This window comes from Cervus elaphus, chromosome 17 (genome assembly GCF_910594005.1).
Source record: "Cervus elaphus chromosome 17, mCerEla1.1, whole genome shotgun sequence".
Classification (NCBI taxonomy): domain Eukaryota; kingdom Metazoa; phylum Chordata; class Mammalia; order Artiodactyla; family Cervidae; genus Cervus; species Cervus elaphus.
The window spans coordinates 14,416,454-14,442,517 of record NC_057831.1 but is presented as its reverse complement, the minus strand read 5'-3'; the positions used below and the strand labels follow the sequence as shown (position 1 = coordinate 14,442,517).

The window sequence follows — 26,064 nt, the reverse complement described above, 5'->3', positions numbered from 1 at the left end:
AGGTAATTGAATAAGATGAGGTACCCAGTAACTAAGAAATGGAAGTTACTGATTAAAATAATATATAATATCTTTCATTTTCTTATTTATACTTTGTATAAATAAGGATAACATAAAGCTAAATGAATAAGGACAATTTATGATAAAAGTAAGTTATCCAGAAGTCATTAAATAAAAATTGAACAAGGCCATTGTTTTAAAGCAGACAGATGATTTGTGTGTATATATGTGTAACTTTTCTTTGAATATAATGTTTAATATTTTAGGGTTTATATCTTATCAATTTCAAATGCATAAACACTATAAAAATAACTTATTTTAAGTACAAATAAAGATATTGGAAATACTAAGACTACTGGAAACTTAGTAGTCTAAGTTTAAGCTACTGGAAATACTGGAAATACTGGAAACACTTTACATTTTGGAAACCCCTTACTGATAAAGTTTGGCTTGTAAAGGAAACATATAAATTCATCATTGAGTAGGTACTCCTGAGACCACTTTGATTTAACTTCTTATAAGAAAACTTATTTTTGTCTTCATTTCTTCCAAAATTAGTAAAATTGCCATATTATTATAGGACTTTGAATTAAAAAATTGAGGTTTTTTTTTTTTTTTAATCAGAAGATCTAGCTTCATCTATTTAGGGACAGGTTTTAAGTGATACAGAAAAGTTAGAAATCGTGGTTGTCTGAAGAGGAAAAATCTTCCCATATATCCAAAGGGTGAAAAAAAATGTAGCTATTCTGATAATGTTATTTGATGTGATAACATACTCCAGATACATTTACAAAAGATAGCGTCAGAAAATAAGGTCATTAGAGGGTAAATGAATCACCAACAAAAAGAAAATTAGAGTTAGACATCCAATTCAGTGCTTTTAAATTCAGATCACTGGAAATGAATGTCTTATAATTTCATAAGGAGTGGAACGCTGAACACTAGCAAAAAATGAACTGTGAGCTAAGCACCAAACTAAAGTTTGCCTTAAATCTTCTTGGTCTAAGTGTTTGTTGTGCAAGGAATCAGAAGAAATTATTCACCAGGATTTGTCAGGTGTTATCCAGTTACCTCAGCCAACTTTGAAATCAATTTAGTCTATTTGGAATGGTTTACTTTACCAGGTTGAAGTCAACCTTTTTTTCTAGTATAGTTGTGGTGACAACAGTAACTTTTATTCTAGAATCTTATTCTTTTGTAATTGTAAAATTGTTTAACAGAATGAACCCCTGCTTTCTTTAGAACTACTGTGATTTTAGTATGCTGATCGGGAAAAAAAAAATCTCTCTCTTAGAGGCAGTAATTAACAGGCTTCCTAATGAGAAAATTCTCTTATGTCTAACCATCATCCTTCATGCTGCAGGGTAAGCTCCCTTTTCCTGATGAGCGTGTCCCCTTGATGCAGCATGGAGACGCTTAAGGGGAGACCCGAAGCTCATTGCAGCCCCCCTCAACCTAAGCATTGTTAACATTGCTGTACTCACCTCTGAGTGCTTCTCTCAGATAACCGTCTGTAATCAAACCTGCTCATCAGTGATAAGCAGGGACCTCCAGGGCAAATCAGATTTCTCATATGACTGTCTCTCGTAACACCAAGACAAATGCAATGTGAAATAACAGCTTCTTTCAGAAGTAAATGTTGAATTCTGGACAGGAATGGCTTCCGTATGGTGCAGGTGCTGCAGTTTTTTGTGTTGACTTGATCTTCAGCATCTAGAGTTTCTCATTATTAATAACAGGATGAAGCCGTAATCACATAGGCAAGTGTGACAGATTTTAGGTTTGCAGGATGAAAGATGACTTCATGTCACCAAAGACAATTTAGGTTATGTTGGTTACAAAGTCAAACCTCAGGGTATCCTGGATGTTTGGGTAAGTTCACTGGTTTTTTTATGGAGCAGAAAAAAATATATATATAAACATTTGTTCTATCCTTATGAAGATGGAGAAGATACCAAACTGTGTTTTCCCAGACTGGAGAATTGTGAAATAACTGTGCCTTTCCCTAGATTTCTGACACCTTTGGGTATAATGCCATCTTTCACAAGAAGGCACATTTTGGTCGTGTGCCATGCCGCGCGGTGGGTTTGCTTGGGACTCAGCGGTCTCTGTTTCCTGGCAGCGTGGGGAGACGGCCCTGCACATGGCCGCCCGAGCAGGCCAGGTGGAAGTGGTGCGATGCCTCCTGAGGAACGGCGCCCTCGTCGACGCCAGAGCCAGGGTAGGTGCTGGTGCTCGGGCTCGCTGCACCGAAGTGCGTGGCTTCCGTCTCCAAGGGAGGCTGCTGTCCTTCATCTCCTGACCTGGAGGTGCCAAGGGCTGTAGGTGAACGCATTCATTCAGGAACAGTTTTTCAGGCAGAAATGGAATGGTACAGTAAACATACACAATGGAAAATACACTCCAATTTTAGAAACTAACATTTGAAAAAATATACAGTATGGTGTCTAAGAAATTTGGCATTGAGTAATGTTTTAATGATTTTTTTTAACCTATGAAAGCACTTCCACAAATATCTTCTTTTTCATGAGCTTTAATATGTTTGTCTATATTATATAGATACTAACATAATAAAGTTTATTTCTTACCACCAAAGCTGATCAAATTTCCATAGACGTTTCTTACTAGTTACCAAGAAACAAATCATGTTTAAAGTTTTCATGTTTCCCCTTCATCTGCTTTACTTTCTTCCTTTTGGTAATGAGTTCTACATTTCTTCTTACTCTGATTTTCCATATTTAGACATTCTGCCCTTCCACTCTTCCAAAATATGAGAATTTTGGCCTAGGAGATTGTGTGATTGGATTCTTCCATTTCTAATTCCCCCATGAGTTGATTTTTTTCCGTCTTCTTTTTTAAAAAAGTTTTGCTTCCCTGTTGCTTTTTTCACCTTCTTCCTCTACACTGAATATTTTATCGATATCTTCTGTTTCCTTTTCTACGCTGTTAACTTTTGCGCTAGCATCTTTGGGATTCTCATAGAATATTTAAATACTTTTTCTCTCCTTGTTCAATATCTAAGCTAGAACTCACTTCAGCATGAATCCCACCATTGTGAGTCCATTTCAGAAACATTGGTATACTGGAATGAAAGCATTCTACTGGAGTCATACAAATTGTCATTTTAGGCAAGTCATTTCACTTCCGAGTCTTTATGATTAAAATGTAAGCTTCGACTTAGAAACCTTGAAACTCCTCTAGACTTCCTTAACATTCTCTGACTCTGCGAATGTTGCAGCATTTTTTTCCTGCAGACCTTCATGCAGAATGCAGTGATGCATGGGCAGCCTTGACATTACTGTTGTGCATTTAGATTTTATCCACCTTTCTATCCACTGCACAAGTAGTGTAACTTGTGTTCTTTGGTAATCATCATTGATGTTTTATGCTCTTATGTATTAAGTGTTTTTGTTATCCAGTCTCTATTCTTCCCTGCCTTGGCATTTTTCTTGCTTCCCTCTCCCCTCCCCCACCCTTAAAGACTATTTTTTAAAAGCAGTTTTAGTTTCTCAGCAAAATTGAGAGGAAGGTTCATAGATTTCCAAAAGGCACCTGACCCCCTAATCTCCCAATTATCAGCATTCCCCGCGGAAGTGGTACATTGATTATGAATGATGAACCTACATTGATACATCATGATACCCCCAAGTCCACAGTTTACACAGGAACTCACCCTAGGTGTTGTACATTCTCTGGGTTTGGACAAATGTATAATGACATGTATCCATCCTTAAGGCATCAAACAGAGTAGTTTCACTGCCCTAAAAATCCTCTGTACTCTGCCCATTCTCACTTCCTTTTAAGTTTGCCTGGCAATTCAGCTATTAGAAAAGAATTATGGTCAGTCAATGCACTCTGAATACTATGAACTTCACTAAGTTTACCAGAAATTGTGGTAGTGTTCTGGCAAAAATTTTATAATCCATGCTTAATCATAAAAGGCCTTCACATTTATCTCTCTTAATATGAAGTGAAGTGAAAGTGAAAGTCACTCAGTTGTGTCCAACTCTTTGCGACCCTATGGACAGTACAGGCCGTGGAATTCTCCAGGCCAGAATACTGGAGTGGGTAGCCTTCCCCTTCTCCAGTGGATCTTCCTGACCCAGGAATCGAACCGGGGTCTCCTGCATTGCAGGTGGATTCTTTATCAACTGAACTATCAGGGAAGCCCTTTCTTTTAATATGAAACTGCCTAATAGTTTGAGTGAAATTCCCACATGCATGCACTTCTGAAAACTCCCTCTCTTTTTTTTTTTTTTTATTTTTTTATTTTTTTTTTTTTGGTTTCTTTTTTTTTTTAATTTTTTTATTAGTTGGAGGCTAATTACTTCACAACATTTCAGTGGGTTTTGTCATACATTGATATGAATCAGCCATAGATTTACACTTATTCCCCATCCCGATCCCCCCTCCCACCTCCCTCTCCACCCGATTCCTCTGGGTCTTCCCAGTGCACCAGGCCGGAGCACTTGTCTCATGCATCCCACCTGGGCTGGTGATCTGTTTCACCATAGATAGTATACATGCTGTTCTTTTGAAACATCCCACCCTCACCTTCTCCCACAGAGTTCAAAAGTCTGTTCTGTATTTCTGTGTCTCTTTTTCTGTGAAAACTCCCTCTCTTAACCTAACAGGTTAACAGGTATTAGGCCTGTTGTGCTAAAATTCACTTTCTTCCAAAGGGGAGACAGTAAAAATTTTACCCGGTTACCACACTGATCTCTAAGGCCAAGGTCTCTGGGTCGTATGTACTCTTCTCTATCGGGTGGTAGAAATATTACCGCATGGTTATATAATCATGGGGCTCAGTCATATTTATGAGTGATATATAATGAAAGAAATGTCATGTCATCACAATAATATCTTTCACTTAAGAAGTGCAGGAAGCATACTCTATTCACTAGTCAAGAGCATGGGTCATATTTTGCCCGAAGGACTGGAGCAGGGGCAGCCACGGCACGGGTTCCTGTTCACACCGTGTCCCTGGCCCACCCCCGGCCCAGGTCCTTTCTCATCCAGCGTCCGCCATGGACGTAACGGTGGGGGCGGGCTGCTAGGACCTGCGCTTCCGGGAGCTCTCCTGCTTTAAGCACTCACATTCTGCTGGCACAGTATGGGGGTCTGACATTTTCTTTAGGTATTGAGCAATCACAGGGCCCCTGATTTAAACTCACTTGAAACTTAACTAATTTGAAACCTTAGTTAGCTGCCAGCAGATATGGTTCCTGGGGATCTTGTTAGCTAGAAACTAGTAGCGGAAATTTTATCAAGCTTTTTAACCCTGTCCCAGCCATTGATTTTTGTCATTTTGGTAAAAGGGGTTGGGGCTCAGAAAGTCTCCCTGATTTTTCAAGCTAGTAGTGATGGTAAGGCTGAGCTCACGTCTGCCTGGATCAGGCTGTATCACAGTGAGTGATGCTTTATGATGAGAGAATTATTGCCTCTCTATACTGCCGATGGTGACTGCAGCCATGAAATTAAAAGATGCTTGCTCCTTGGAAGAAAAACTTTGACCAATCTAGACAGCATATTAAAAAGCAGAGACATTACTTTGCCAACAAAGGTCCTTCTAGTCAAGGCTATGGTTTTTCCAGTAGTCATGTTTGAATGTGAGAGTTGGACCATAAAGAAAGCTGAGTGCCGAAGGATTGATGCTTTTGAACTGTGGTGTTGGAGAAGACTCTTGAGAGTCCCTTAGACTGCAAGGAGATCCAACCAGTCCATCCTAAAGGAAATCAGTCCTGAATATTAATTGGAAGGACTGATGCTGACACTGAAACTCCAGTACTTTGGTTATCTGATGCGAAGAACTGACTCATTGGAAAAGACCCTGATGCTGGGAAGGATTGAAGGCAGGAGCAGAAGGGGATGACAGGATGAGATGGTTGGGTGACGTCACTGACTCAATGGACATGAGTTTGAGCAAGCTCCGGGAGTTGGTGATGGACAGGGAAGCCTGGCGTGCTGCCGTCCATGGGGTCGCAATGAGTCAGACGCGACTCAGCGGCTGAACTGATAGTTGCAGGAGACTGAGAAGGTCAAGATACATACAGTTTTTAATATTATCTTCTGTGCTTTCCCAATTCTTTGCCTTGGATTGAATTAACTTTAACTGGGGGTGGCAAATTAAACTTTTGTTATTCAACAGGAAAACAACAACCCACATGTTCAGCAGTCTTATAGTCTCTGATTTCAGGTGGAAAGAATTTCTTATTGAATCTGTATGTTCTTTCCTTTTCAATTTTCAGATAGGATTGTACCAAAAATTGAAGAAATTAGGCAAGAAAGCTTAATTTTTAACTCTTAAAAACAAACAAAAAAGTACCTTAATGCTCTTGGTCTAAGAACCAAGAGACACTGATAATTTAACCAGTTACTCTGTCACCACTCGTCAAGGTGAGTCACTTCCCAGCTATGGGTGAGGGGTCATCGTTGCCCCAGCTCTCTCCCTTGCTCACTGAAAACACACATTACAATGTGTCACTTTGCAATGCCCCCTCTATCAAATTCTGCTGGGCAGAAGCCCAAGAAAGGACGCCCAGAAACCACAGGCGTTCATGATTGCTATCCTCAAGCTCTTTGGTCTTTTGATTGTTGTGGTGTTCGCTATCCATTTATTTTGGCACTTCACTCTTCTTTTCTCTTCACTCCTCTCTTATCTCCTCTGTATTTCAGGGGAAGTTGTATCTGTTAAAGTGTCGTCAGTCTCCTTTCCTGTTGAGATTCCCCCATTGTCCTGTTAGTCTTCTTACGTGTGTGCTAGGTTGCTCAGTCATGTCCAACTCTTTGTGACCCTTTGGACTGTAACCCACCAGGATCCTCAGTCCATGGGATTTTCCAGGCAAGAATACTGGAGTGGGTTGCCATGCCCTCCTCCAGGAGATCTCCCCAGCCCAGGCATCGAACCCAGGTCTCTTGCGTCTCCAGTATTGGCAGGCAGGTTCTTTACCGCTGGTGCCACCTGGGAAGCCCGTTAGTTTTCTTAGTGGCCGTCATATTGTCTCTGTGGAATGAACAGACAAAGAAATGTCTTTAGAATTCATTGCCTGAATTCACGTTCTGTTTTAATAACCGAGTGACCTTGGACAGTCCTGGAGAACTCATTTAATTCCTTCTGGAAAAGACCGACTAATACATCCTACCCCTTCCTTTGAGGTCTGTTAGAAGCATAGGACTTGTCGAGTACATGAGAGAAGTTTAGAAAGTGCAAATTTTTCTAAAATCCCAGTTTTATGTAATTACTATTTATTATTTTGTTCTTACCATCCTGGAATGCATATAGTGCTATTTCATCTCTTCTTGTCACTCCCTCTTAATACTTCTTTTCTTATAACTTTAAGATACGGCGTTTTTTGAACAGTTCTTCCCCACTGTATCTTCTCTATTCATTCTTAGCCCTGGAAGCTGGCCCAGCTTTTCCTTCTTCACCTTTGTTAGGACATGCCCTTGGGCAGATTAGAGATATACCTCTTTTCATCACTAAGGTTACACAGAATTTTCTTTTTATGAGAGAATAGTTTGGCCTGGTTTTCTGAACACTGAAAACGTTTTCCTGACCACACATTAGAGTCAGGTGGTTTCTTGAGCCTCCTTGAATGTGTCCTTCCTTTCTCTTATACCAGCTATATCCTCTCCCTTTTTTAAATGAAAAGCACTTGGCAAATTCCTAACCCCATTAGCTTCTCGCCAGACTTCCATTTGATCTTTGAAGCCCTGGATGCAAGTCCCAGATCCGTCTGCCACATTTCCTGGAATGACATCTTTTTAAATCAGATTACAATATCTTCTTTATCCACAGTCTCTCCTTGAAGAAAATAACCAGCATGTGTATCCTTGGCCTGCTAAGTGGAATAATAACACCGTTTTCCCAGCATCCTTTGTTCTTTTTCTCTTGATACAGTTCCCAGAATACTGTCTCTTGCTGAAAGCTTTTGGATGAGAATCTAGGTTGTAGGACTTCTGGACTAGATTTCTTTCTTATTCAGAACGATAAGCTGGTTTATATTTAAACATAAGTGAGGGCTGAAGCCTTAATGAATTGAGAAGCATTTTGGCAAGTACAGAAAACAATGACCAAGTTCATGGAAATATCTACTTTTAAAAAATCTGAGGAAGAGTGTGTGATCAAACAGGTCATTCTGTAACAAAATATCAATTGTGGTCAGAGTTGAAATAATTTCCTTTGGGGTAGAGGTTCCTAAAGATTCTGAGGAGACATCATGACACATCTGGGTGAAAAGCATTATCGGTAAAGTTCGGTATATCCTGGCACTAACTTTTTACTTGACTTGAGTTGTAGGAGGAACAGACGCCTTTGCATATTGCCTCCCGCCTGGGTAAGACAGAAATTGTTCAGCTGCTTCTACAACACATGGCTCATCCAGATGCGGCCACTACAAATGGGTACACACCGCTGCACATCTCTGCCAGGGAAGGACAGGTGGACGTGGCCTCGGTCCTCCTGGAAGCGGGGGCAGCCCACTCCTTGGCGACCAAGGTACGGGGAGTGGCTTCATGCCGACGGGGACCGGGAGCGGCCCTGGTCACAGGGTGCCAGGGAGGGCAGGTCTCCCGTCAGCCTCCCGCGGCTTCTTTCTCTTTGAATATTTCAGATTCATTTTCCAGATGACCAAGGGGGATTGTGAGATTACGTATAGTATCTTCAATAAAGAGGGCTGGATTTTCTTCTTCTAATTTAATGCCAGTGTTATTTCTAGAACTTTATTATTATTATTTTGGCCAGGCTGTCTGGCTTGTGGGATCTTAGTTCCCTGACCAGGGATCAAACCTGGGCTCCCTGCAGTAGGAATGTGGGGTCCTAACCACTGGACTGCCAGGGAATTCCCCCTAGAACTTTAATTAAGATGATTTCCATAAAGCAGGGGCTACATTCTCTTCACTTTCCGTGGTAAAATCTGTAATATATTGTCACGAGGAAAAAAAAGTACTATTCCCAAATAACACTGAGCTAGTATTACTAGTGAGGAAAAGAAAATGGCATTAGATTGGCAGTACTGTATTTGTTAAGAGTTAAAGAGCTTGTTAAGAGTACCACCTATAAGTTCACTTTACTTAATCTTGCTTTTTCCCAGCCTTGGTATCAGCTATCACGCCTTTTCTGTTTTCTACTTAACCAGCTCACAGTGGTTAAACAGTGGACTAAACAGAAGTGGGCTGCAGAATCACACTTTATTAGTCACTATTGTCATCTAACAAAGAATATCCATATCACTTATCCTCAAAGTTTAATGCTAGGGCAGACAAATTGTTTTCCACTTGACGCATTCTATTTGAGATCCACTATTTGAATGTGACTTAGAATGAAACACAATTTACTGGAGCAAAAGAAATGAACTAGTCCAGAAGAGGAGAATGAGACATATTACAACCTAAGACAACTGAATTGTTTGCAGGGCAAAATGATTCCGACAAGTCCAACAGTGATTCAGATTATTAAAGAGACAACTTCAATTTGCTCATAATAAATAGACATAAATACGACATCTGAGCGAGAATGAAGTTTCCAAGTATAAACCGAAGTATTGTGGCTTCTGTCCTCTTAGCGGTAGAAGCAGTCCACTATCTGTCATGACTTACCTGGTTGCCTATGACTGCAAAACATGTTTTGATGTAAGAAATTGGTGGTTATTCAAATGCTGAGATCTAAAGGGTTGAAAGTATTTTTAATTTTTTTTAAAATCATAGACAACAAAAATGTATTTGGTCCTTGAGCACTGAGGAGGTTAAGGGCACCCACACTTCATGCAGTTGAAAATATTCATATAACTTGCAGTCTGTCCTCACGTCCGCACTTCCTCTGTATCCTGGTTTCTTCCATATTCATTGTGCATCCCTGGATTCAACCAAATGCAGACTGTGCAGTACTATAGTATTGCCATTGAAAAAAATCTGCATATAAGTGAACTCCCACAGTGCAAACCCATTTTATTCAAGGGTGAACTCCATAATAAAAATAATAGCAGCAATAGCAACCCAAGAAAGGTTGGGTGATTGTCTCCTCAGACAAAGGTGATAAATAAATGAAATTCAGATATGTAAAATATAGAAATAGGGAATAAAATACAGTCCCTTGTCTTTCAAAGATTTTTGGAATTAAAGATATATCTAAAGCAATATTACGACAGTTAAATAGAAGGACTTATTAAACAAAACAGTTCCACAGTGGAAGTGACTGGGGTTCTGAAGAGTAGCTGACTCATCATTATTAAAGCTATTTGAGTGTTTATAAATATCAGAGGGCAGTGAAATCCTGATGAGATTAACATAGGGGAAGAAGGAAAATGTGTGACTCAAGAGAGATTTTCCAACCTCTTTTGTGATTCTACAGTAAAGATTCTACGTAGTCTTGTCTAATAATAGTTTCCAAATTTATAAAGGGGCTGGATCACTATCCCAGCAAGACTTTAAGGATAAGGAGTTTATTTGTCTTCTTTACCACATGGTTTGTCTCAAAGAACTCTGCTTCACCCTGGGGGTCACCCCGGTCATTGTGTGTAGGGAGGAGAGTATTAATAACATATGTTGGCTTCAATGGACTTCTTGTATTCGTCCCACACTTGCAAAAAGCAGATTTACTCTCCTCCGAAGACTGACTAGTAACTAAGGTTCAAAAAAAGCAAAAAAGAAAAAAGACTTCTTAGCTAAAAATAATTTGTATGGTGATACCGTGAGAAAGCAGTGTTGTTTCTTGAGGGACGGTCTGTGTTCTGATGCGGGCCCAAGTGGTCTGGAGGATAGGCCGGATCTTAGACCACTTAACCCAGGCATGTCTGTTGCGTGTGTTTTGCAAGCCCTGGTCAGCTTTAGAATCCCCCCACGCCCACCCCAGTGCCAGAAGAGCTTGTGGTTAGACTGTCTGGCCAAGAGGATGGATTTGAGATCACGGTGTAGGAGCTGTACCATCCTAGAGATCTGAGTCCAGGAACTTGGCTATATTTGTAACACACTGCTAATTACAGACAGTGACGTGGATTAGGCACACAGGACATTGAATCTGTACATACAAACGTGTAGGAGAGCAAGTTTGTCTGGTGTTCATCAGCTCAACAGAATGCCAGAAGTAAAGTGTATTTTCCAAAAGGTATTAGATAAAGTGTGGGTCTTCTGAGAAAAGGGATCATAGTCAGGAAGAGAGGTGGTTTTTAAGGTGAACACTTTTTGTTCTGTTCACCATTTATCTTGCTATATCTACAGAAAATGCAATCAACTGAATCACAAATCATTTTTTTTTATCATGACTGCTAAAATACCCTAAACCTTAAGTGAAGAAATTTGGAATTCAGGTATTATAAAAAGAATAGGAAAAAAGAGTCTGGACAGAAGTCACTGTTGTTTTAATCCTATTTATTTTAGAGGTCAGAAAAAGACAGGATTTTTTTTTTTTCACTACAGATCAGAGCCATTTTACTGACCCTTGCACATTCCAAGCCTATAAGGTCCAATTTCAGTCTCCAAGCCCTCAAAATAAGATTTATTCCTTATTCTAGTCCTTGTTTATGACTAACAGATTTAATATTGCCAGTATTTTTCCCAAGTGGAGAATCAACATAGTTTGCTTAATAGGTTTTGTTAAAACGATTTTGTTAGCAGTCACAAAGACAAATGCTACATTTTACTTTTGTTCTTCCCATTTTCAGAAGGGTTTTACTCCCTTGCACGTAGCTGCCAAGTATGGGAGCCTGGATGTGGCAAAACTTCTCTTGCAACGCCGTGCTGCCGCAGATTCTGCGGGGAAGGTAAAAGTTTTCAGTAATGCACGTTTGTTCTTAGCCTATAACTCGGTTAAGTTGGAGACTTGGGGGATCGCTGTTCCAAGATATTTTTCCCAGTCTTCTGAAAGAAATATCAATGCAATTGATGAAACTATGCCAAATGGACATGATGCAGGTGTCTGCCCGTGACCTGTCCACATACATACCGATTCTGAAGGTGTTTAAAAAAGCAGTGTCTGAAACGTGTGTTGGTGTCACAACAAGGTCCAGAACTTCTCTATATTAAGAAGAATCCTTGCAATGTTAATGTAATAATTCTTACATGGCATTTTAGACGTTTATTTATGGTGGAATCCAGATGCTATGTGTTAAATCGTAAGCTCAACTGGTCCTTTTCAGTTTTAGTTACATTTCTAATATGAAAATCATGAGATATTTATTTTGACTTTTTCCTGTTGACTGTATTAATTCATTAACGTGAACTTAATCAGTATTAGTTTCCGTGCATCCTGGCAGCTTTACAGCAGCTAATGCTAATTTATTAATACTGAAACTTAAACACACCCTTTGCAGAATGGCCTTACCCCGCTCCATGTCGCTGCTCATTATGACAACCAGAAGGTGGCGCTGCTGTTACTGGAGAAGGGAGCGTCCCCTCACGCCACGGCCAAGGTGAGGCCCGCAGAGAGGACTGAGGGACGCAGGATGTAACTAATCTGACAGCGCGCGGGAACTGGTTTTTAAACACACGGTATTGTTATAACTGCAGCTAGTACTGATAGTAGCTTTTGGTATGAACATTTTTTCCTTTCCACTTGATTCCACAAAGCCTTTTAAAACTTTTTGCAAGTCAGCAAACATTAAGGAGATGTGCCTAGGAACCAGGAAAGATGACCATTACTGCCAGCACGCAGTGTTTTAGACACCGAAGTATGAATTTTGACATAAGAAAGTTCAGGTTTTTCCTTTTCTTGCATAAACCAAATGTGATACACCCACCCTTTCACTTGCTCATTTTTTCTGACTCTGAATTTTCATTGTGCTCTATGAAATGGTCTTTGGTTTTTAAATGTTGCATTCTTGTTAACTGTAGCATACATCCTTTTAAGTTTCTAGTCTAGGAATGCATTTGGGGAGTATGTGCAGCAGCACCTCGTAAAAGAGATCCAGCTAAGACTTGAACCTTTGGATGATGTTTCTATCATTTGAGCTGCCTCTTTATTACACTGAAAATACATATGAATGTCATATAACACATAATGTCATTATTGTCTGTTGCATTTATTCATTCAGCAGACATTTATTGAAAACATGTCAGACTTTATTTATTTTAAAAGGAACAGTATTTATTGTGGTGGAAAAATATTCATGCTATATATCAGATGACATAGTAGAGCAACAACTGTTACCATCTGTATGCCAAACACTTTACACGCAATATCTCATTTACCTTCATAATAATCCTGTGAGATTAGGGTAATAATTTCTATTTTATAGATGAGGAAGTGAGATTTAAATAGGTTAATTTGTAAATCCAAAGTCACATGACTAAGAATTGACAGAGCTAGGATTTGATCTCAGACAATCGGACTTTAGAGCCAGCACTCTTAACTACTAGGTCTATTGTGTCCCAAAGCATTAGAGAGAGAATTATCCACTTCTAGAATAGCATTATGTACATATATACTCACATGTCTATTTAAATTATATACATTATACATATGTAATAAAATGGAATGCTCTATTTAGAAGTATATTTTGTATAATACCAAATATTTTGTATATAAAAATGTTATATATGAGGAACTATTACAAATATTTAAACTTTGTACCCATACCTACATATGTGCCTATATGTGTATGTATAAATATGTTATACACATATTTTATTGTTACAAATATATAGCTTGTGATGTTTATCAAAAGAACAGGACAAATTTTATTATCTCACATACTCTTCTTATTTATAACCCCTTTTCTCTGTAATGTCATCAGTTCTGCACTTGTCATAACACGTCTTTCTTCTTACAAGACTATAAACTATTTGAGGACAGTAATCATGTTATATTCACATTTGTATGTCTCTGAGGTGTCTCATACAGTATTATGTTGGTTCTCAATAAATTTTAATGAAAGAATGAAGACTGAGCAACTGTCCCAATGAGATAAGAATACCTGCTCATTTAACATCCCAGTGTTTTTTCCATTAACTTCTAGGCTGACCATTTTGAACAAAGGTATGAAAGACTTTGTCAATACCCAACACAACTCTTTACTTGAACTCTTAATATGTATAAAGAAAGGGTTGTTGTAAAACTATAAAATGGATGTTTGCCTCCCACAGGAGAGTCTCAATCTGCCAGAGAGAGAAGACCTAACTTACAGTGTGTATGGTTTTTCTAAACAGACAAATATAGCCTTGATCTCTCGCCTGGACAAAGTGTGGTCCTTACTCAGGAGCAAACATACAGAGTCCAGAGGCTCGGGAGAGTGGCCTCTGCTCCAGGGTTTGCAGTGGGGAGAGTGTCTTGCCTGCCCCAGCTTGTCAAGGAGCATAAGTCCTGTAGCTCCAAGGCTGCTCCGAGAGGCTGCTGGTGGGTGGACCCCGCCCCTGTTTCCACTCTTGACACTATTCACTACAGTACCCTAACCACCCCCCCAAAGCCCATCTATCCCCCCACCCCACCTGCCACACACACACACACACACTCTGTCCCTTGGATCTTGGAACCTCTTAGCTTCTTTCTGTCAAACTCCAGAATCCTTTCTTAGTCATCATTGGCTTTGTTGTTATTTGGTTCCCCAGAATTTGACTCTATATGGAGTTAGGAGGGGTCTTCAGACTAGCAGGTTAAGTATCTGCTGGACAGTCAGACCTCTTGCATTGCTACAACTTAGCATTCTCTTTGATCTCTTATGTTGTTGTTGTTTTTTATTTTTTAAAACTTCTCTGTCCTTCTCTGCGTCACGGATTTTACCTAACCTTGGTAGGTTTACTGATACTTTGCTTAGCTTTGGTAGTCTGTGCTACAGGGCTGGGGGGAGTTGGGGCTGAGGAAAGAAAGCCCACTGCAAAAAAAAATGTGTAAACTTATAGGGTCCACAATAATCTATGTGCTCTTTTATTTAATAGAGCCCATGGTTCAAGTGCAGTGTTCTAGATCACATGGAACATAAGGGACCTGTGAAAAGACTTCCAGGAAGAGCTGCTGAATTTCCCGAGCAGCTCAGAGGGGAATGTTCATTGGAACTGAAAGATGCTTATATTGACTTGGAGAGAAGACGACAGTGGAATAATGTGGGGACGTTTGAGGATCAAGATTTCATGACAACACATAAGGCCTTTTATATTCTCAGAGCCCCGTTTTATTTTTGGTGCACTTTGCAGTTAGACCTTAGGAGTCTCATAAGAAGCGCTTCATCAACATGCTGTTCTCCCTTCAGGGAGTCCCAACTAGTGGCCAGTCACTGTTTTTAGTTTCTATCACATATTTTTCATGAACCATTCTACCAGAATTGACAAAGCAAAGGAAACAATACAGGTTCCAGACTTACACTTGTTCCAGAGTCTTGTTAATTTGTTTGTCCTTTTAACTAAGCATGAGGTTTAGACTTCAGCTGTTACAAGCAAAGTTTGAGTTCCTCTGGTCTCTGGTTCTTTCCACAAACTCCCACGTAAAACTAGTAGCATCATACTTCTACCTTTGAGCAGCTTTTAGAGACAAAAGGGAGACTGAGGATTTTAGTTGACCACAAGATTAATATAAGCTGATTTTATTGTTTAAATTGAAGAAAGTAGGGAAAGCCACTAGGCCATTCAGATCTGACCTAAATCAAACCCCTTGTTAATATACAATGGAGATGATGAATAAATTCAAGAAATTCAATCTAGTAGACAGAGTGCCTAAAGAACTATGGACTGAGGTCCATAATATTGTACAAGAGGCCATGACCATAACCATTCCAAAGAAATGGAAATGCAAGAAGGCAAAATGGTTGTCTGAGAGGGCTTTACAAATTGCTGAGGAAAGAGGAGAAGTGAAAGGCAAGGGAAAGTGGGAAAAATATACCTAACTGAATGGAGAGTTTCTGAGAATAGCAAGGAGAGATAGGAAGGCCTTCTTAAATGAACAATGCAAAGAAATAGAGGAAAACAATAGAATGGGGAAGATCAGAGTTCTCTTTAAGGAAAATTGAGATATCAAGGAAACATTCCATGCATGAATGGTCATGATAAAGGACAGAAGCGGTAAGGACCTAATGGAAGCAGAAGAGATTAAAAAGAGGCGGCAAGAATACACAGAAGAACTATATAAGAAAGGTCTCAGTGACCCAGATAACCATGATGGTGTGATCACTCACCTAGAGCCAGACATCTTGGAGTGTGAAGTCTAGTGGGCCTTAGGAAGTATCACTATGAACAAAGCTAGAACACATTCTAGCTTTGATGGAATTCCATCATTTGATGGAATTCCAGCTGAGCTATTTCAAATCCTAAAAGATGATGCTGTTAAAGTGCTGCACTCAAGATGTTAGCAAATTTGGAAAACTCAGCGTGGCCACAGGACTGGAAAAGATCAACTTTTATTCCAATCCCAAAGAAGGGCGATGTCAAAGAATGTTCAAACTGCCATGCAGTTGTCCTCATTTCACATACTAGCACGATAATGCTCAAAATCCCTTAAACTAGGCTTTGAGTATGTGAACTGAGAGCTTCCAGATATACAAGTTGGATTTAGAAAAGGCAGAAGAACCAGAGATCAAATTGTCAACATCCATTGGATCATGGAGAAAGCAAGGGAATTCCAGAAAAAACATCTACTTCTGCTTCATTGACTATGTGAAAGCTTTTGACTGTGTGGATTACAACAAACTGGAAATTCTTAAAGAGATGGGACTATCAGATCACTTTACCTGTCTCCTGAGAATTATGTATTTGGGTCAAGAAGCAACAGTTAGAACTGGACATGAATAACAGACTGGTTCAGAATTATGCAAGGAGTATGACAAGGCTGTATATTGTCACACTGCTTATTTAACTTATATGTAGAGTACATCATGTAAAATGCCAGACTGCATAAATCACAAGCTGGAATCAAGATTTCTGGGAGAAATATCAACAATCTCAGAAATTCAGATGTTACACTCTAATGGTAGAAAGTGAAGAGGAGCTAAAGAGCCTCTTGATGAGGGTGAAAGAGGAGAGTGAAAAAGCTGGCTTGAAACTCAGCATTTAAAAGATCGTGGCATCTGGTCCCACCATTTCATGGCCAATAGAAGTAAAAGGGGAAAAGTGGAAACAGAGACTTTGTTTTCTTGGGCTCCAAAATCACTTCTCACAGTGACTGCAGCCATGAAATTAAAAGATTCTTGCTTCTTAGAAGGAAAACTTTGACAAACCTAGACAGAGTATTATAAAGCAGAGACATCACTTTGCTGACAAAGGTCCATATAGTCAAAGTTATGGTTTTTCCAGTAGTCATGTATAGATATGAGAGTTGGGCCATAAAGAAGGCTGAGCACTGAATAATTGATGCTTTTGAATTGTGGAACTGTGGAAGACTCTCAGACTTTTGAGTCTCTTGGATAGCAAGGAGATCAAACCAGTCAATCCTAAAGAAAATCAACCCTAAATATTCATTGGAAGGACTGATGCTGAAGCTGAAGCAGCAATACTTTGGCCTCTTGAGGCTAAGAACCAACTCATTGGAAAAGACCCCGATGCTGGGAAGGATTGAAGGCAAAAGGAGAAGAGGGCAGCAAAGGATGAGATGGTTAGATAGCATCACTGACTCAGTGGACATGAATTTCACCAAACTCCTGGAGATGGTGAAGGACAGGGAGGCCTGGTGTGCTGCAGTCCATGGTGTTTCAAAGAGTTGGACATGACTTAGTGACTGAACAACAACAGAAATCTTTGTCACCGCACCACACACACTGACTGGCTATGCTAGGCACATACTAAATAGTTGTTAAATGATTAAAAAGTACACTCCAACTAGAAGCACATTAGTAGGGGTGTTATAACAAGATCATGGAAATAATATTTTTTTATTCTGTGCTATTAAAATCATTTCTAAAGTATATTAAACTAGAGTCAGTCCAAAGCAGGTCCTCCTCAATGGAGAATTCTAGAAATGGGGCTTCTGTCAGGAATAGTTGAAGGAATGGGAAATTTAACCTGAAAAACAGAAGACTAAAAGAAGATATGAAAACCATCTCCAGGTATTTTAAGGACGGTGGTGTAGATGAGGTATCTGGCTTGTTGCTCTTCAGGAGCAGCATTATGATGGGGAGATTTTAAGCTTTGGGGTATTTGTGTCTGTATAAGTCTCATATATATAGTAGAATGGTTTGCAAAGATTTGGGTGTTATTGAACTGAAACTTATGATGAGCAAGAACTTGGATTTCTTATAACCTTACTTTTTAACTTTTCTGTTGATGAGAGATTCATATTTCCATTAGGCATACATCAGGGTAATTGCTAAGCTTACAATATAGGTGTGTTGTTTTGTTTTTATTTTTTTAGAATGGCTACACTCCTTTACATATTGCTGCCAAGAAGAATCAAATGCAGATAGCTTCCACACTCCTGAACTACGGAGCAGAGACGAACATCGTGACGAAGCAAGGAGTCACCCCGCTCCATCTGGCCTCGCAGGAAGGACACACGGATATGGTCACCTTGCTTCTGGAGAAGGGAGCCAATATCCACATGTCAACCAAGGTACTCCAGTTTGGCCTCTTACTTTCGTGAGGAGTCTTCTGAGTGAACGTAAATAGAAACCAATCTAAGATAATTTGGAACAAAAAGGGGGCGTGTATTGGAGAGAAACGGGGATATCTTATAGAATTCAATGGTAGCAAAGGAGTCAAGCCTTACAAGGGACTGGGAAATCAGAAGGAAGTGAGGGGCGAGACTCACAGACTCTGCCTGGAGGGCTGTCTGTTGTGTCTTGACTTTTCCGGCAAGTTGGCGTCCTTTACCTCTCTTTGTGCACCAGATCCCTTTGCTTCTCTATGTCTGTGACCAAAGAGGTTCTCCTACCGCTCCCTAGAGTTAGTATCACTGCAGGTTAAGCAGCTGTCCAGACTGCTATAGAACCTGCTGGTCCTACTTCCAAATTCCAGAGAGAGAGGAGAGTTGGCTGTTTCATCTGGGGCCCAGTCCAAACACTTGCTTCTAAGCTGCTGTTCTGTGCCTACGACCCAAGTCGTTTTCAACTGGGCTGAGCATCAGAGGCACCTGTTGATCAGTAGCAGGAAACTCAGTAAAATAATGATTTCTGGCCAACTTCTGCTTAGCTTGGGTGGTTGTGGTAGTGGTCAGAGAATCACTGTTTTTAATAAAGCACCTCTCCAGAGAATAGCCATTGTGGACAAGTGTATTAACTATAATAGAGTAAGTCAGGGACCTATCGGAAAAAGATATTAAAATTTTTGCAAGTACATGTCAGTCTCTCAATATATATCCATAACCCTGTCTATTTATGTATCTTATCATTTTTTTTACACTTCTTTGTACTCCATTGGAACCAGCTGCTGAGAAACAAAAAAATTGGAGCCTATTTATAAGTTAGCTCATCATTTATATCTTCTGATGCTTTTTTTAATACATGGTGTGGGTTTAGTGAAAGTTAAGTTTCTTATGATCTCCCACAAATAAACAAATAAGATATTTTCCACATCTCACTGTTGAGTTAATTATTATTTTTGGAGACTCAGTTGTAAGTTGGTCTTAATAACATTTGTAAATAGGTTATGTAGCTTATGTCCTTTAGAAAGAGCTGTGAAAAAGACAGGTTGTCTTGACTGCCTCCAGAGTCCCATTCTGTGCCTTAATCACTCAGAAGTGTTCTAGTACATTCCTTGCCCTAATGCATTTCTCTCTTCTCTATCAAAAGGCCTCAGAGATCCTTTTTTAAAGTGTGGTGAGACCTATTATAGGCTTAACCCTCCAAAAGATATTTGCATTTTTAACAAGAATGAACATGATGAAGCTTTACGGTGGAATTCAATGTGTCAGCCAGACAATCCTTAAAGTCTGGGACATAGATTTCTTTGTGATTGTTAAAATCATGAGACTCAGTTAGTCTTTTAGCTCACTGGGGACAGTCACATCATGAAAACAATGGTAGAATATTTCATTTTACATCAGTACACAAATGAGTCATATGTTTATTGTCCATTAAAAACAAATCTTCATTTGAAAATAAACACAAGAAATCCATAAACGATTTATGCAAAATTTTGAGTAGAATTGACATTTCATGAAACTGATCACACTGTGCTTCTGATGGTGTAATTTTTAATTCATAAAAATGGCACACATATATCTAGAATCAGTTTGCTATGTCCTCCCTGATGGTATTCTTCTAAACATATTACTTCTTTTGAGACAATTTTAGTAGTCAACAAATACTTAATGAGTATTTTTTAATATTTTCTCCACTCAGCAATGGAGAAAAATATTCCATTTGAACCACAAAGTATTTATGTTATCTGTATAACGTGATTTCAATATTGGGTGATTTCCTAAAGACCAACGATGATGTATTTGTTACTGGAGTAAAACTTTAGTAAATATGTTAAGATATATCTGAATAATAATATGATATCGAAAAATATAACTTTGCCTTTTGGTTGGTGTTATTTTTGTTATAAATTATAATAATAAATAAATTTATATGAAATAAATACAGGAAAATGCGACTGTGAAGGTATTTTAGATAATAAGCAAAGCTGATAATAAATTTCCCATTGCTTTTTTAAACTACATATATTCTTTTTCTATTTAAGACCAACTAAAATCAGGGACTTCCCTGGTGGTCTGGTGATTAAGAATCCATGCTTCCACTGAAGGGCACGTGGGTTCAATCCCTGGTTTGAGAACTAAGATCTCTCATGCCACTCGGTGTGGCCAGAAAGAAAGAAAGGTCAACTAAAATCAACTACTATGCTCTAAGTGACTCTTTCTCAGTGAGAACTATAATACAGAAATATATATTTCATGCCTTATCCAATCACCATCTAATTATAAAACCAACTGTAGAGTCTACCAGTGCATCTTAGGAAATAGATTACTTTTTTTGGAAAAGAACTCTTTCAACATCTTCTGTCTTCTTAATTTATCAGGGAGGTTTACATAATTTGATTTAGGCATGCAAATTTACCATAATAAACTGTAGAGGATTTTTATACTGGTTGTTAGTTTGCCATCTTATATTGTAAAAAATCCATTCTGCAAATAATGTAGAAATCAGCTCATAGATTCGAAATGCCATGAAAGATGCCTTTGAGACATCTGATGATTACTTCACTTAATGATCACTTCAGTAACATTTTTAAAAGCTTGATTATTTCTAAGGAGAAATAATTTTATGTTTGCTCTTTTAATATAGAGAATAACAAGATGAAGAAAAATCTGCTTTGTCCTAATATTCATAATGTTTATACTTTAGGACTATATACTATTTGTTTAGAAATGATAACATTTTAATGCAGAAGGGTGTATCTTCCATCTCATTCTTATGGTTTATGAAACTCAAAGCTGAGCTCAGCCAGAACTCTAAGAATTAAAAGGCCTCAGACTCTTAAACATAAAGCCCTTTCTCTAGTTGGAGAATCTTTTTCTTTTTTTTTCTTTGTAAATATTACTTAGATTTTTTAAAGGTCAGAGAACTTGTCAGTTTATAGAAGTAACACCATGGCTAGAGATCATGAATTTTGAAGAACATGGTTTAGATTTCTCAACCCAACTAGACTGTAGGAGAGCTGGCCTGCAGGCCATGGTTGAAACACTTTGGATATGAACTCGAGGAGTGGGAGTGCCAACTGAGAGGACAAGTACGATACCTCAGTATGCAGATGCAAGAGTACCAGGAGAGGATAAATATACTAGGTATTTGAACAATACAGGAGGAGATGAACATATGGTATGAATATCCTGTTAGCTGGAATGTAAGTTTTAAAAGGGCAGAAACTTTTGTTCACTGATATTTTCAAGTGTCTAGGACACTTCCTGGCATATGAGAGGTACTCAAAAAACACGTTTTAAACATACAAGTGATTTAGGTTTTAAAGATACCCTTTAAATTTCAGTTTTGCTTGATGGGAGATACTTGCACATGTAGTGAGGCCGTCAGATTGTGGCATTGACTGACTAAATCACCTTTCCCTCCTTTCTCTATTCTTTTGTTAATTCTTAACTGTACTTTAAAGTGTGCCTAATTACTTAAAATAATTACTTGATGTACATATGCTAGGAAATTTACATATAACTGGCCAAATTTATGGTGTGATATATGAGTGATAGGGTCACTATTTAGCACTTAGGAAATCCCTAAAATAGTATCCTGTCTTTGGGTGCTGGAGAAATTTATTTTGAACTCATTTCTTGTAACTCTGGATGTTTTTTACATTGATGTAATGTTTTACTGATGAAAATATAGATTATTACTGCAGTTATAAAGTAGAAGTAGTAATTGGTTGATCAGTTATTTAAGTGAGTAGATTCAGCCGGAGAAACAGAACAGGTTTGAAATGAATGTTGTTTGGAAGCTTATTAGCTGGGTTATTTTAAAGTCTCATAATATAAGTACCCAATACAGAAAATGTAATTTGAGGGAAGAGTTGATTAACTTAGAGAGCATGTCTTTGATGGAAAGTGATATTCACTTGGAGAGTTTGTTTTAGATATCAAAAGATGCAGTTTCTAGGGAGAGGTTCTGAATTTTCCAGGATTTTTTTCACGACATGCTGTTATAGATGCTACTGTGTATTTTCTTCTTCAAATGTACTCCTTTGCTTTCATTCTCTCCATAGAGTGGACTCACAGCTTTACACCTGGCAGCCCAGGAAGATAAAGTGAATGTCGCTGATATTCTCACTAAGCATGGCGCTGACCAGGATGCTCACACAAAGGTAAAGCCAATCATTGTTGATGTTGGGACAGGTTCTGACCTGGGTGATTCCCAGTAGCCCCCGTTCATGTCAGCCCAAGTCCAAGTCCCCGCCTCTTCAGATGGCCATTCTGATTTAATTGTGGCTCTCTTTGCTCACAAATATTTAATGGTTCTCCATTTTTGCTGGAATCAAGTCAAAATGGATAGCAGATGTTAGGGCTCTTTACCAAAAGACTCCAACTTTGCAGGCTTAAGTTTACCCTCTTCCCCTCATCACATCTGTTAGGCAAAATGATTTGCTTCTCCCTGTGCCTGCTTGCCTTCATGCCCTTGATTTCTAAACAGCTTCTCTCTCTCCATGTCATTAAATTCTATGAGCTCACCTTATTCTTATAGGTGAGCAAAAACAAAAAATTCTATGTTTTCTGTGCATCTCCTCTGGATCCTATTAGACTCAGTGTCTCTTCCTTGTATTCAGATGCTATTATTTGTGTCTTTCTCTTAGCTCTTTGTCAGATTAAGTTACCCAGTGACAGATCTCCTGTGCTGCGTGAAGTTCCTATGCTCAGGGCTCTGCTCCTGTCCATATATATATATCCACAGGATGCACATATCATCTGCTAAGTAATATCTGTACAAACAAATAGAATTTCTACCAATCCTACCAGAACTGAAGTTCTCCCTAATCCCTCTCCCCTTCAGTTTTAACCACTGGAGTAGTAATTTATTTTTTATTATTTATAGCTTGGCTACACTCCTTTAATTGTGGCCTGTCACTATGGAAACGTGAAAATGGTCAACTTCCTTCTGAAGCAGGGAGCAAATGTCAATGCAAAAACCAAGGTAAAATACTTGTACTCATTTCTGTTTTCTGTAAGCCATTGATTCAGCCATAGGGACACTTCACTAGCTCACCATAGTTACATATTTTCCTTTCAGTGCTTCTAGTGATTTTGAATAAGCCATGTAGCTTTGTGCAATTGTTCGAGACTTTTCTTTTTAATAACCTTTGACAGCCATGTAGGTCAGCTTCAGAACTACTTCTGTTATGAAGTTCAAGTAGCTGACATCGATTTAACAATTCACTGCAGGATGCAATAGAAGCCGGCAAGAACATCTTGATGTTCAGGCCGATTTCCTTTACCTTGTTTCAGAGCCTTGACCCCCTTCCCCTAGCCATCAATCATCCTGTAGTGAGAAAAGACAATTAAGCCGCCTAGACTGCCTGCCTTTCATTTTAATGAACTCTGTCACATTTGGAATACCATGTGGTCGTGCTCAGTGAGGCAATAACATGTAAGCTGGGTTGGGAGTTTTCAAGGATAATGTAGAGCTGAGTATTTTTCGCAGTGTAATCTGAAGGGTTCTATCCTGCAGAGCATGATGGGAACATAACACCACACTTCAGTACATTCAGATTATTTCAAGGGAAGAGAAATGGGTAAAATAACTATTGGTAGTGTAACCTAGGAGCTCCAATTTTTTTAGTCCAAAGATATATGTAATTGCGTCGTTTATGTATCACAAATCCCTAATTTCAGCTACGTGAGTAGGCACAAGTAAATTACTGTGAGCACATTCAGGATTTTTCAAAGTCATCATTCAAGATGATACTAATTAGAAACGTAACAAGTTTTGGACGTTAGCTTTTTCATATCCTCTTTGAAGCATAAACAAAAGCATGTCTATACATAAGCATATTTGTAAATGAATTAAAGTTATTTTTAAAATTATACTATTAACATTTGAGATTCAAAACTTCTAATCTGACTTGACCAAGAATGGTCACTGCCTAGTTTCTGAGCAATTCTTGAGTTCTCATGAAATTGCACTTGGAGACTTATTTAAAAGCTTCAATATGAGGTCTCCCTCAGGCATTAATGTGTAATACCATTTTGGCTGAGTCAGTTCACATACAAGTACTACAGGAAAGACTTTTGGAATCCAGGTATTCTCTTGTAAGGCCTAATGCAGCAATGCAATGAAATTTTGGCAGAACTTGAAAATATTTACTATATTTTTATGTTAGGTGTTTGACTGTTGAAATAGTTATAATATTGAGAAGCCAAACATGTGGTCTAGATAGCATAATTTTTCTCCCTCGGGTTTGATCTGCATTCAAATGGACATTTAGTTTAGAGAAAAATCTCAGTTTAACTTTTAAGGTTTTTAAAAAGTGAACTATGTAGATTTTACTTGCAGTTGGAAGTATCTCTTCATATATCTTCAGAGGAGTGTATTGATCCATACCTCAAAGGACAGTCTTTTAATAAACACTTCAGAATGTTTTCACATAGAATGACACTTTTGGAGAAGAAATTTAGTTTTCTTCCTCACATCTCATATGTAACCATAGTTACTACAAATTGTTTTGTTGCTATGAAAATATGTGTATTTCCTTTACTCTTCAAATGTTCATCACTTGGTATAAAAATTTGGAAAAGTTTGTAAAACTTTGGTGTAATATTTATAAACACAATGGAAAGGAAAAAAAATTTTAAGAAAGAAATATTATTTATTTTATGCTCCTGAAATATCCATGGATTGCCTGGTTTGTGAGCAGAGTCCCTGAGGTTGATTTATATTTCCAGGTTTCCTGGAGTCATCCCATTACAGGGACATAGAGCAGACAAGGCTGAGCTGCTGACATTCCAGTCTGAGAGATCCTCAGACAGACTCTCACATGCATGGTGCATCCCCGTGGATGGAAAGGCCCACGTGGAAGCACAGGCGGGATCATGTGGCACCCCGTGCGTTGCTTTTTTAAAAGTCTTTTAAGTCAAGTAAATTTTAGAGCTCTAGTTGGCTTTATTGAATGATTCATGAATCGGTGGCATCCATCTAGCACGTAGGGAGGAGTTCCCAAGGAAGAGAGTAAGGGAAGGGTTTTTTAAATGCAGAACCAGGAAGTCGTAAAGAAAAAAAAAAGGTAACCTATGTATGGCGGACAGAAGGGGTCTCAGTGGCAGATTACCTCTTTGGTGCTGACCAGAAAATTCCTGACTGACCAATTAAGACGACATTTCTGGGGAGGTTAAAGCTTCTATTAGGTTAGGTATTAAGCCCCAGTGTGGTGGGGTTTCCTGGCATAAGTGACTCTATTTTGGGCCTGTAGTTTTCTTTTTAACAGCATAGGGATAGTCACATCATGTAGACAGGAGAAGCAAATGTGCGTGTTGGTCATCAAGAGATAGTGACACTAGAAATAGAAGATGTATACTCTTACAAGTTTAAGGTATGAATGGGCTACTCAGAACTTAGAGCCCAGGACCCTGGGGTCTGACATATACAGATAAAATTTTATCAGGGGTGAGGCAGGTAGACAATAAAAAAGCAATCTGATGGTCATTGTCTTCATGATCTTCGATATAGGATCTGAACCTAGAATGATTGTGAACAAATTACTTAGCCCCGTTATTTTCAGTTT

The 26,064-nt window shown here is 38.8% G+C and overlaps 1 protein-coding gene across 50 annotated transcripts in view; it reads left to right on the top strand.

Annotated features, from left to right (window-relative positions):
• The window catches only part of ANK2 (ankyrin 2), a 684,658-nt gene that overhangs the window by 564,681 nt on the left and 93,913 nt on the right, over positions 1 to 26,064 (top strand). For 37 of the 50 annotated variants that reach the window (XM_043870793.1, XM_043870810.1, XM_043870785.1 and 34 more), the window contains 7 exons: positions 2,123 to 2,221; positions 8,300 to 8,497; positions 11,658 to 11,756; positions 12,306 to 12,404; positions 18,263 to 18,460; positions 22,558 to 22,656; positions 23,382 to 23,480. In XM_043870793.1, the coding sequence (XP_043726728.1) occupies positions 2,123 to 2,221; positions 8,300 to 8,497; positions 11,658 to 11,756; positions 12,306 to 12,404; positions 18,263 to 18,460; positions 22,558 to 22,656; positions 23,382 to 23,480 (891 nt within the window). The remainder of the gene's footprint in view (positions 1 to 2,122; positions 2,222 to 8,299; positions 8,498 to 11,657; positions 11,757 to 12,305; positions 12,405 to 18,262; positions 18,461 to 22,557; positions 22,657 to 23,381; positions 23,481 to 26,064) is intronic. The other 13 variants (XM_043870815.1, XM_043870803.1, XM_043870808.1 and 10 more) reach the window with 1 other exon arrangement.